This window comes from Schistocerca cancellata, chromosome 12, assembly GCF_023864275.1.
Source record: "Schistocerca cancellata isolate TAMUIC-IGC-003103 chromosome 12, iqSchCanc2.1, whole genome shotgun sequence".
Taxonomy (NCBI): domain Eukaryota; kingdom Metazoa; phylum Arthropoda; class Insecta; order Orthoptera; family Acrididae; genus Schistocerca; species Schistocerca cancellata.
In genome coordinates, this window is record NC_064637.1 from 41753452 (window position 1) to 41766581 (window position 13130).

General features: G+C 41.5%; 1 protein-coding gene across 1 annotated transcript in view; it reads right to left on the reverse strand.

The window, feature by feature from the left end:
- The window catches only part of LOC126109433 (uncharacterized), a 129144-nt gene that overhangs the window by 54499 nt on the left and 61515 nt on the right, over positions 1-13130 (reverse strand). Inside the window, exon 2 of the mRNA XM_049914465.1 lies at positions 5347-5654. Within this exon, the coding sequence (XP_049770422.1) occupies positions 5347-5654 (308 nt within the window). The remainder of the gene's footprint in view (positions 1-5346; positions 5655-13130) is intronic.

Genomic DNA, 13130 nt, shown 5'->3' on the forward strand with positions numbered 1-13130 from the left:
TGAAAATTAAAGAGAACTACAGAGAAAAGAAGCAGTTGTATGAATATAAGGAGCTCAGATGGAAAACCAGTCCTAACCAAAGAGGGGAAGCCAAATGTGTAAGGAATATACAAGTGTCTGTACAACGGAGATGAACTTGAAGGTAATACTGGAGAACTGAGAGAGGATGTACATGAAGACAAGATGGGAGACATGATACTGCATGAAGAATTTGACAGAGCACTGAAAGACCTAAGTCGAAACAAGACCCAGGGAGTAGACAACATTCTGTTAGAACTACCGACAGCCTTGGGAGAAGCAGCCATGACGAAATTCTTCCATCTGGTGAGCAAGATGTATGAGATAGGTGAAATACACTCCGACTTTAAGAATATAATAATACCAATTCCGAAGAAAGCAGGGCTGACAGTTCTGAAAATAACCGAACTATCAGCAAAATACTAACACAAATTCTTTATAGACGAATGGAAAAACTTGTAGAAGCCGACCTTGGGGAAGATCAGTTTGGATTACGGAGAAATTTAGCAACTGCAACACGCAAGGCAATACCAACCCTACGACTTGTCATAGAAGACACATTAAGGAATGGCAAACCTACGTTTATAGCATCTGTAAACTTTGAGAAAGCTTTTGACAGTTTTGACTGAAATACTCTCAAGTCCTAAAGACAGCACGAGTAGAATGTAGAGCAAAAGGCTATAATTTGTGCGGTAAACAGATGGCAGTTATAAGAGTCGAGGGGCATGAAAGGGAAGCAGTGGTTGAGAACGGGAGTGAGACAGGGTTGTAGCCAGTTTCCAATGTCATTCAATGTGTACATTGGGCAAGCAGTAAAAGAAACCAAAGTAAAATTTGGAGTTGGAACTAAAGCTCAGGGAGAAGCAATTGCCCATTGTCTATTTTGGTCCCCATCCAAAGGTGCACATTAATCAATTTCCAATCTGAAATGGTGTAAGAAATTGGTGCCTAATATAGGTTCAGACACATCAGCCAGGGAAAAAGTCCATTCTAATGGTCGACAGAAACTAGAGTCCACTATATTTTTACATTCGCTGTAAGAGGATACAGGTGAACTATTAGCTAAGGTTAGTAACCTGTATGCTAAAAAGTCCATCCCTGTTGCTCCTGCATTGGCTGTAAAGTGCTCACAGCAGAACAACAGTACACAAGGTACTTACAATGCAACTGTCTGTTATTTATGTACAAGCACTGGGACTCTTTACAAACACTAGTATGATCCATGTCCTCCATGCCTGCTGCTTTGAGATTGCCACAGGAGGGCGAATGTAACTGTGGTGGATTCATTGCTCATTGAGGCAAATCAATTATATGAATAGAGGGTGTTAGTTCTTTTGAACATGCTCAAAATAACAGACACCCTACTTTCTTATAAATGTGTTTTGCGTTGTTATTGTTGACCCCATTTGCACTGTTTCATGTGTTGACCAGTAGCTGCTTGTAAACTTTTGTTGTGGCCTACCATGCATAATACAAGAAACCATTTACAACTGAGTAAACACATGCACTTTGTAGGTCACGCACCAAAGCGGCTGCCATACCAGCACACGGGTGAGTGTCGCTTCACGTACCATTTATTACTGTCGTGGGGCCCAGAGTAAAATTGTGAAATGACGGCATCTTCTTGTGTGGTGTGGGATCATCACTTGTCTCACTTGTCAGTAATATGTTCAGACATGACAACTTTCAAAAGTGAAAAATCAAGAGAATTTTAGCACTGTACTATTGTGAATTACAACACATCCCTAAGAAAGTTGTAATAATTCAGTACCTGTACCTGGCACACCCATATTGTTTCGCAATTTCAGAATCGGGAAACATTTTGCAAAGCAAAGGCCCAGCGTGGTCGGCACAGTTTATAGTCAAGTTATTCTCTACAATAAATGAGTTAAATAAAGCCTCGGCATTTGTCACAGAATCTACATTTTGGGGTTTACACAAGAAGTTAAGTTTCTGGTTCCATTCTACACAATGGACACTCTCCTTGTGATTTTTAGTTTGCACATGTTTAAGAATGCCGCATTTCCCACCACGAGCCACAGAAAAGTCACATCTACATACACTACAAAAGGCGTACATTTGTCCCTTCCTCGATTCACTTAAACATGGAAACTCTTCCTTATATACGTTTCTGAACACTGCATCGTATTTCTTCGCCATCCTGCACAAAAAGTAATCAATACCTCCATGATACGCAGCCAACAACTACTACAGAGTACACAAATCATGCAGCAGAACCAAGAACACAATGGTACTATGTTCTAGAAAATGGTCATGTAGCAATGATGCCAACCCTGGTGCACCGTTTCCCCTATATTGCACTTCAAATTCCCCTAAATAATTTGTCACACTGTCGGGTAAGCGAGCAGGCAGGGGAGGGGAGGAGGGGGGGGGGGGTGGTAAAAGGGAGTCAACAATGAAATTGTCGAGTGGAGGGGCAGGGAGTAACCCTAAATATTCCCCCCCCCCCCCCCTGAAACATTTGTCCCTCTAATTTCCCCCAGGCAGCTTAATTCCCCCTAAATTTAGGAAAATCCCCAAGTTGGCAACACTTCCTTGTAGAAAGAACAACACTAATCACTTCACTTGGAACAACTATCGACTACTCCTTGTCCACAATAACTTTACGATTGCACTGATGCTACCAGAAGTGGAGGAAATTGGCACTGGTTGAAAGATATTCATTTGTCCCCGAACGCTGCCAACAATAAGTTCCTTACTTCCTTGTAGATACGAAGCGCGAGCTACGCCTACTGCCGCTCCCGACAGCCATCGCACGAATCTTCCAAGTTAACATAGACAAGTAGCAGCCATACACTGTCATCCACCAACACATTGAAGGGGCAGGATTTTCAAATAGTAAGGATAGTATTGAAACTGCTCTGAAAATCGGGAGATTGGTCTTCACGGTTGGGAGATCGGGAGGAAGAAGGAAAAATCAGGAGTCTCCTGCTTAAATCAGGACAGTTGGCATGTCTGTATGTTGTTTAACTGTGTCCAGGCCACGATTCAAAGCCCCGAGTTTATCGGAAACTGTCAGTCAGTAATCCCTATTGATGGCGGAGGCCGTAACATCTTGGGATTGTGTCATTTTACACGCTTTTTTTTGTCTAAGTGTATGGCAGACCTTGTCTGAAATTTCTAGCTGTGCAACAGTGTCATTTTTGTCACTCATTTTGTTTCAGTTTTAACAGGTTACATCAGTTAGTTGAACCAGGCACAACGTAATGTCGATTCTGTCATCTCCGACTCGTTGACAGTAGCGTATACATGGGCGGCAGCAAACAGACGATCCTGTCTCACCAATATGCTCATTGTTTAATGCTTGCTGAATGCAGTGAGCATGTGAGTTCCAGACACTTTTTAATGAGGTAGTTGGTAGACATTGGTACACATTTTGCACTGCTATTTTTGTAATAATGTCTAACACTAAAACCAATGTATGAGAGTACGAGGTGTTAATTGTCAGTATGAATTGCACACATTCCATCACTTGAAACACGGTATGCAGCAGAAGTATGTTCCAACACACGAAACCCTAAAGCCGGTCGCTGTGGTAAATATGGCAGAATATCACTTCTGCTTTACGGCACGGTCGAGACACTGGACACGATGGACAGAATGTCTGTCACTGGTACGGAAAACCCAGAACTTTGAAGAAGTGTTTGTCCTTCACTATTTGAAGTTGCTTGGAAGTTAGTGCTCAGAGTCAAAAACAAATTCCTTACTGGACAATGGGATGAGTTTGTTTATCTCATCTACAAATTTTTGCCTGATCCTTGCTGTGCACCATCAAGCTGACGCTCTGTTTCAAATTCCGTTGTCTTATGTCTTCCAATTCTGAAGCACTGTTTGAAGTTATGCAACTATACAATGCTTCCCTTGATTTATTTATTTATTGTTCCGTGGGACCAAATTAAGGAGAAGTCTCCATGGTCATGGAACGAGCCAATACGTGAAATTATAACATGATAGTAGAAACAGATAAAATGAAATATACAAAACATATTCAGGTGACAAGTCGTAAGTTTAAATAAAGAAAATCAACACTGTAAAACTGGAATTTGCTTAATTTTTCAGCTCTTCCAGGAGCTCCTCGATTGGGCTACTGCAAAGATTTTTGAGTTCTTGTGGTAGCTTATTGAAAATGGATGCAGCAGAATACTGCACTCCTTTCTGAACAAGCGTCAAGGAAGTGCATTCCACATGCGGATTTGATTTTTGCCTAGTATTAACTGAGTGAAAGCTGCTAACTCTTGGAAATAAGCTAATATTGCTAACAACAAACTACATTAAAGAAAATATATACTGTGAGGGCAATGTCAGAATTCCCAGACTATTGAAATCATTGTAATGTATGTTACATGTATTTGATGTGCATAGTGCAAAAGGTAACTATTGTGCACATCCTGTAAATTGTATCAAGCATCCTTGAAATGCACAAACACCAGTTTATGTAACAAGTGCACCTTGTCCTCCCTTGAATATCCATTGTTTATCTTATACACTAAATGGTAATATTGCTGCAGGCTTACTCAAAATCTATTCAGAACTGTTAATTTTATTATGCTGTGGATGATCATCCATGTACATAATTATGTTAGTTCTTGCTCCTAAGACAACAATTGTCCTTTACTACCTTTAACTGGAGACGGGATTTGTGGCTTCTTGTCTGACAAGTATGATACACTACATACCTTGACAACTGTTTCAATTCAGTTTCACTTGTTAGGCACGTATTGTCATCATTGTACTCCTCACGTACGTTACCCGCACAGTCTAGTGTATGCGACACTGCACATTCCATTGACTCACCTTGCAGAACTACCACTTCTTTCTCACTCTGATGAATTCCTTGGGCTCCTTTCTGACGAAATGTCAACTTCGGCAACTGTTGTACATATAATGCAATGTTTGCTTTGTTTATCGTTGCCATTCCTCCGCTTTGTATCAACACCACTAGCGCTGCTGTGAATTACTCGTTGATTAAGCAGTTCATGTACATTCCATAGCCTCATGCTGTGCTCACCATTGCCATTAGCAGCTAATATTGTGGCTGAATGGTAGACAATAGATGGGGCATCAAACAACTTGGACATCTCATCTGAAACACTTTTTATGGACTTGCATCACTTGTTCCAAATGCCTCATTTATAGGTCTTCACGTTTTGTATTTAATCAGTATACAAGAATAAAATGTGTTAAATGTCCAATTACCGAACAGGAAACCTCGAGGTACGTATTGTGCAGTGTGAAAAGACTGACTTTGTGTGAACCAAAAGTCTACGAGAAGACAGAAAATCATATGAGGAGAGGTAAAATACTCACCGTTTTCCAATCACTGCCTCCGAATTTATGCGTATGCACTTAATGGTGTTCCTCTTGGCGTTCAAGAAGTATTTCAAATCATCCATATCAAAAGTTGTGTACCCAAAGTCAACCTCTGCTAGTCGCGGGCACCCGTCACCCAAAGGTCGCAGCACAGGAATGGGTTCCTTTAAGTTCATTGCCACCTCCAGCGCACGGAGGTCCTGTAGGCATGACACTGCCTCCGAAAATTTCTCAGACTTCAGCAGTTCGTTCGATATCCGTAGTGTGCGTATTCTGGAGCACTTCTCAACTAAGTTTTCCAGCACCTGCAACCAAACAACAATTTCTGTACTGTTCAGATGCCTCCAACAAACGAATGGGAAACCTTGAGAAGAAAGGAACTCAATTACTAGCTGTTTAAATGGACACTTCCTGTCAGTTCTGAAGCATAAAAAAATTTCCAGCAATAAACGTCACACTGTAGCCTGACAAAGGGCGAGTCCAGTGAAGGGAAGTAAGCCACACATTTCACGACCACCAGACTGCTCTTGTTCGGTAAGAACAGGATGCAGCACCATCTAGCGAATCCCGAGACGGTTCTCACTGTGAATGTCGCAACTGCTCCCTTCCCACTTCCTGTGCAATGCGAGTAATTATTCTGTTTGAGTGACTTCAGTACAATCAAACTCAATTTTGTTTCTCCGTTAACTGACTACATATCCTCCCACTAAGTGTAAGAATGTTACTAAATTTTCACTCAGAAAAAGTTCAGAAGCAGAATGGAAACTTATCTGAATTCCACAGTTCAGAAGACAGTTGTCAGGGGCGGGCATAAAATGATTACTGGCTCCTTCTATCGTCCACCATACTCGTCTCCTGATGTAACCAAAAACTCTAGAGAAAACCTCGGTTCACTTGTACACAAGTCACCCAATCACAATATGATCATTGGTGGAGACTTTGATCACCCAACAATTAATTGAGAAAATTACTGTTTTGATAGTGGTGGGTGTGGTAAGACATCCTGTGAAGCTTTATTAAATGCCTTCTCTGAAAACTACCTGGAACAGATGGAAATATAGTGGATCTATTGGCAACAAATTGGCCTGACCTCCTTGAGGTATCAGTGACCACGATGCAGTTGTGGCAACAATGATGACCGAAGTACAAAGGACAACTAAAACAAGCAGAAAGATATATATGTCCAGTAAACTAGATAAAAAATTGGTAGTGCCATATCTCACTTAAGAATTTGAAACTTTCAGCAAAGGGCAGGAGCAAGTAAAGGGAATCTGGCTCAAGTTTAAAAGAATAGTTGGCCACGGACAGATATGTACCCACTGGAACAGTTCATAATGGAAGGGACCCTCCATGGGCCCCAGTCACTGTAAAGAAAATTCTAAAGAAACAGAAATTACTGCATAATAGGTGTAAAACAAAACGTTGGACTATAGATACATAGATGTTGAATGAAATGTGTTGGCTGTCAAGAGAGCAATATGTGATGTCTTCAATGACTGCTGTAGCACAATATTGTCAATTGACACTTCACAGAACCCAAAGAAATTCTGGTCATATGTAAAGGCAATTACCGTATTTACTCGAATCTAAGCCGCACTCAAATCTAAGCCGCACCTGAAAAATGAGACTCGAAATTAAGGAAAAAAAATTTTCCCGAATCTAAGCCGCACCTGAAATTTGAGACTCAAATTCAAGGGGAGAGAAAAGTTTTAGGCCGCATCTCCAAATCGAAACAAAGTTGGTCCATTGTAATATGAAACACAATTTAGGTCGAATGAATGACGATACAGCTACAGTAGTTTGGTTCGAATCGTAACCTTAGCAGTTAAGCTTTACCAGGTAGCCATTGCTATGCGTCAGGCGCTCCGTCCCTATTTATACGGGTACCCTTCCTTTTTCACGTGTTTCGTCTGATTTGAATTGATTGCTTATTTATCTCTGATCTGATAAGTGCCGTTTTCTTTGTTATAGGTGTTAACATCACTCTAAGCTCAAATTGCATTACTGTACTGTGTCATGCATTGTTTGTCGCTTTCTGATAGTGCGTGTCTATGGCATGGCTTGCTTTTGTGCGCACTACCACCACTTACAGTGAAAAAAAGAAGAGAGGAATCGTCTCATTAGCAAAACAATGGCAAGACACTGCTATTTGTTGTTACTTACACTGCTGCTTTCTTAGATAATGAACAACAAGAACCAAATAATACATTGCGTATGATAGAAGATGTTCTGAACGAGAGTTTAGAGAAAATTTTTCTCCGTTTAAAAATCTTTGCAGGTGCCTCTTTAGTACATTACATTCTGCACAGAAATTAGAGTCATCTTAGATTTAAAAATCTAGTCAATTGCTGTGCTTCATTTCTGACTGTATCACTATTAGGCATAAGAATAATACTAATATAAACATGACACGATATGTATATTCTTCCGCGTTTGCTGTTGTCTCACTCGAAATGCTGCTACATTCGAAGATGAACAATACGGAATTTGTATTTACTTCGTTGGATAATGTATGAAAATGCAGTGGTCGAAATGCGGGCCGGAGAAAAAAGCTCGTCTTCCACCTTTTTTTTTTAAATTTATTTACTGACGCAGAGGATTTGGTGCCAGTATTTATCTTTGTGCCTACAAAGCATGCCTGTGTAGCGCTGCATATATCTGACGGCAGAAGTTAGTTGTGGCGGCACCCACCAACATTTTTCAGAACTTCCGCTTGCTTTGCACTCGATTCTAAGCCGCAGGCGGTTTTTTGTATTACAAAAACTGGAAAAAAAGTGCGGCTTAGATTCGAGTAAATACGATAATGGCACCAAAGTTAGTGTCCAGTCCCTAGTGAATGAGACAGGAACTGAAATTGAGGGTAGCAAAGCAAAAGCTGAAATGCTTAACTCTGTTTTTAAATATTCCTTTACAAAGGAAAACCCAGGAGAATTTGCCTAATTTAATCCTCTGAAAAGATGAATGAAATGAGTATTAGTGTCAGTGGTGTTGAGAAACAGCTGAAAGTGTTAAAACTAAACAAGACTCCAGGCCCCAACAGAATCCCTGTCAGATTCTATACTGAATTTGTGGCTGACTTAGCTCCTCTTCTAACTGTAATCCATCACAGACACCTTGAACAAAAAGTCATGCCCAGTTCTTGGAAAAAGACACAGGTCACACCCATCTACAAGAAGGTTAGTAGAAGTGATCCACAAAATTACAGTCCAATATCCTTCACATCAATTTGTTGTAGAATCTTATATTCTGAGCCCAAAAATAATGAGGTATCTCGAACAGAATGACTTTTGAGCTCAAACATAATGAGGTATCTCGAACAGAATGACTTTTGAGCTCAAACAGAATGACCTTTCCGATGCCAAAAAGCACGGGTTTCGAAAACACCGATCGTGTCAAACCCGACTCACATTTTTCTCACATGGGAAAGCTTCGGATCAAGGCATGAGGTATATGCAGTATTTCTTGATTTAGTAAAAGCATTTGGCTCAGTATCACACCTACACTTATTGTCAAAAGTATGATCATATGCAGTATCGAGTGAAATTTGTGACCGGACTGAGGACCTTCTGATAGGGAGGACACGGCACGTTATCTCGGATGGAGAGTCGTCGTCAGATGTAGAAATAACTTCAGGTGTGCCCCAGGCAAGTGTGTTGGGACACCTATTGCTCATATTGCACATTAATGACCCTGTAGACAATATTAGTAGCAAAATCAGGCTTTTTGCACATGATGCAATTATCTATAATGAAGTACTATCTGGAAGAGGTTGCATAAATATTCAGTCAGTTCTTGATGAGATTTCAATATGGTGCAGAGATTGACAACTTGCTACAAATGTTCAGAAATGTAAAATTTTGCACTTCACAAAACAACGATAATAGCCACTATTGGAATCTGCCACCTCATACAAATACCTGGGTATAACACTTTGAAGGGATATGAAATGGAGTGATCACATAGGTTGTCGTAGTGTCAAGCAGGTGGTAGACTTCAGTTTATTGGTAGAATATTGGGGAAGGGCACTCAGTCTACAAAAGAGATTGCTTACAAATCACTTGCGCGACCCATCCTAGAATATTGCTCAAGTGTGTGGGTTCTGTACCAGATAGGACTAACAGGAGATATTGAACGGATACAGAGAAAGGCAGCACGAGTGGTCACAGTGTTGTTTAATCTGTAGCAGAGTGTCACAAAGATATTGAAGGAACTGACCTGGAAGACTCTTGAAGATAGGTGTAAACTATCCAGAGGAAGTTATATTGACAACGTTTCAAGAACCAGCTTTAAATGATGACTATAGGGATCTGTTACCACCCCCTATGTATCCCCGACTTAGTAATCGTGAGGATAAGATTAGAATGATTACTGCACGCGCAGAGGCATTCAAACAATCCTTCTTCCCACACTCGACACGCGAATTGAACAGAAAGAACCCCTATTTACTTGTGCTATGGGACATACCCTCTGCCATGCATCTCATGGTGACTTGCAGAGTGTAGATGTAGAACAAGGAAATGTTTTTAGTACTCAAAAGTATTGATTTTGATGAATGGCAGTGTATTTAATGGATCTTATAAAGTTGTCTTAAGCTTCAGTATTGAACAATGGAAAATCCAGGATGGAATGTAATAATATTAGAGAAGGAAAGTTGCTACTCACAAGGGGAAGACCCCAGACACGATCAACCAATTCGGCTCAAATTAGGCAGGTCGCTTGTGTACAACCTAAAACCAAGGACTCTAAGATATTTTGGGTCAACACCCCCGAAATTTTGACAAAATCACCCCTAAAGGTTATGACGAGCGATCGACTCAAAATTGGAGGGACAGATAGATAATTGTAAATAGAGCATTTTTCATCATCAGGTATGGGGTCCGCAAACGCATACTTTTCCAGAAATCGAGGTAAGAAACTTTTACAACTGCCCCTTCTGTACCCGCATGGTAAATGCTTTTCGCCGACAGCACCGATAGCACAACAGCCAAGATAACTAGCTGGGAATCGGAGAACCCGGGTTCGAATCTCGAAGAAACCTAGCGGATGTTATACTTTTAGTTTCTATTTTTCCTTATCTCAACTGATAGGGATAGGAGGGTTAATAAGGCAAGTAAATCAATAAGGAATGATAATAATAAGGTAGGCAAATAAATTTCTCAAACCTCTTGGGATAGTAAACAACTAAAATGTTATTCCAGGTCACTTTACAATGGTTCTTCCAGTCACTGTTACGTGTCCTCACTTTTCTTGGAACAACTAGATGAATGGTACCTGTCATATAAACATTCGAAACAAATATACTCGCGGCACCAAGAACATGTAATGAATGCAATCTTTCAACAGTTACACTGTTCCTTCCGAAGAGTCGGCGGAAAACAAACTTGGTTTACATTTAAAAATATGTCTTTTTCTGGAATTAATTTTCATGCGTACCACGCATACGATATCATTGCCCGAAAAATCAGTGCTGAAAGTTGGTTATGAATTATGCTGTGAATAGTTATAGCATCCATGAGGTTTTGCAATTCCCGCTGGGTTTCCAGAAGCACACTGCAATTCTGAAGCCTGGAAATATAGTTTATATCCTGGCGGTAGAAATAAACATCCCAGCTATATATTACAGCGTTAGCCGAAGGGTGTACATCCTCCATTATTCAGATTATGCACCTGAAAGGTATGACACAACAAACAATAATTAGTCTACTATGTCATAAACAGACGAGCTAATTACTACAAACTACATACAGTATTCGTCATACGTTACTTACGGAGGAACACTGTATGCATTCACAAAACGTATTTCATTCGGCCCATTAACGATGGAAAAATCACTACATGTATCCGTGAGGTTCGCGGCAGGCTAATGACGGAAAACAACTCTTTCCGATTGATTTTTATAAGTCTTGTGCTGGACACCTTCACTCTTCCAGGTTCACAACTACAATATGATGAAGAGGCAACCGGGACAACATAACTCTCCCCGCATGCATTCTGTCCCATGCCTCACTATAAACAAGCGTCGCGCGGTTGGTTATGTGTGATCCCTCGTGAGGAATTCGCAGCACTCTTACTTGGAGTTGTTTTCATGTGACAAGACTTAAAAGTTTAATACTTTACTAACTCACGGCGTTTGGGAAATTAGTTTGCCTACCTTATTATTATCATTCCTTATTGATTTACTTACCTTATTAACCTTCCTATCCATATCAATTGAGATAAGGAAAAATACAAACGAAAAGAATAACATCCGCTAGGTTTTTTCGAGATTCGAACCCGGGTTTTTCGATTCAAAACCAGTTACCTTGGCCATTGCGCAATCGGTGCTGTCGGTGAAAAGCATTTACCATGTGGGCACAGAGGTGGCAGTTGTGAAATTTTCTTCCCTCGATTTCTGGAAAAGTTTGCGTTTGCGGACCCCATACCCGATGATGAAAAATGCTCTATTTACAATTATCCATCTATCCCTCCAATTTTGAGTCGATTGCTCACCTTTAGGGGTGATTTTGTCAAAATTTCGGGGGTGTTGACCCAAAATATCTTAGAGTCCTTGGTTTTAGGTTGTACACAAGCGATCTTTCAAATTTGAGCCGAATCGGTTGGCCGTGTCTGAGGCCTTCCCCTTGTCAGAGGAGATACTGAGTTACGATAGGCACAACAAAAAGATTCACACAATTATAGCTGTCGGCCATTAAGCCATTAAGGCCTTTGTCAGCAATACACACACACACACACACACACACACACACACACTCTCTCTCTCTCTCTCTCTCTCTCTCTCTCTCTCTCTCTCTCACTCTCAGTCTCAAGCAAACGCAACTTGCACACACGTCTGCAGTCTGAACTGAAACTACACTGCAAGCAGCAGCACCAGTGCATGATGGGAATGGCGACTGGGTGGGGGTGAGGAGGAGGCTCGGGTAGGGAAGGGGAGGGATAGTATGGTGGGGGTGGCAGACAGTGAAGTGTTGCAGTTTAAACAGAGGCCAGGAGAGGTGAGGGGGGGGGGGGGGGGTAAGTAACGGAAAGGAGAGAAATAAAAATAAATTAAAAGACTGGGTGTGGCGGTGAAATGATGGCTGTGTAGTACTGGAATGGGAACAGGGAGGGGGCTGGATGGGTGAGGACAGTGACTAACGAAGGTTGAGGCCAGGAGGGTTACGGGAACGTAGGATGTATTGCAGGGAAAGTTCCCATCTGTGCAATTCAGAAAAGCTGGTGTTGGTGGGAAGGATCCGTATGGCACAGGCTATGAAGCAATCATTGAGATGAGGAATATCATGTTTGGCAGCATGTTCTGCAACAGGGTGGTCTATTTGTTTTTCGGCCACAGTTTGTCGGTGGCTGTTCGTGCGGACAGACAGCTTGTCGGTTGTCGTGCCTACATAGAATGCAGCACAGAGGTTGCAGCTTAGCTTGTAAATCACATGACTGGTTTCACAGGTAGCCCTGCCTTTGATGGGATAGGTGATGTTAGGGACCGGACTGGAGTAGGTGGTGGTAGGAGGATGCACAGGACAGGTCTTGCATCTAGGTCTATTACAGGGGTATGAGCCATGAGGTACAGGATTGGGAGTAGGGGTTGTGTAAGGATGGATGAGTATATTGTGATGGTATGGTAGACAGCGGAATACCACTGTAAGACGGGTGGGCAGGACATTTCTCATTTCACGGCACGACGAGAGGTAATCGAAACCCTGGCGGAGAATGTAATTCACTTGTTCCAATCCTGGATGGTACTGAGTTACGAGGGGTCTGTGGCCAGACTGAGGGACTTTGGGAGG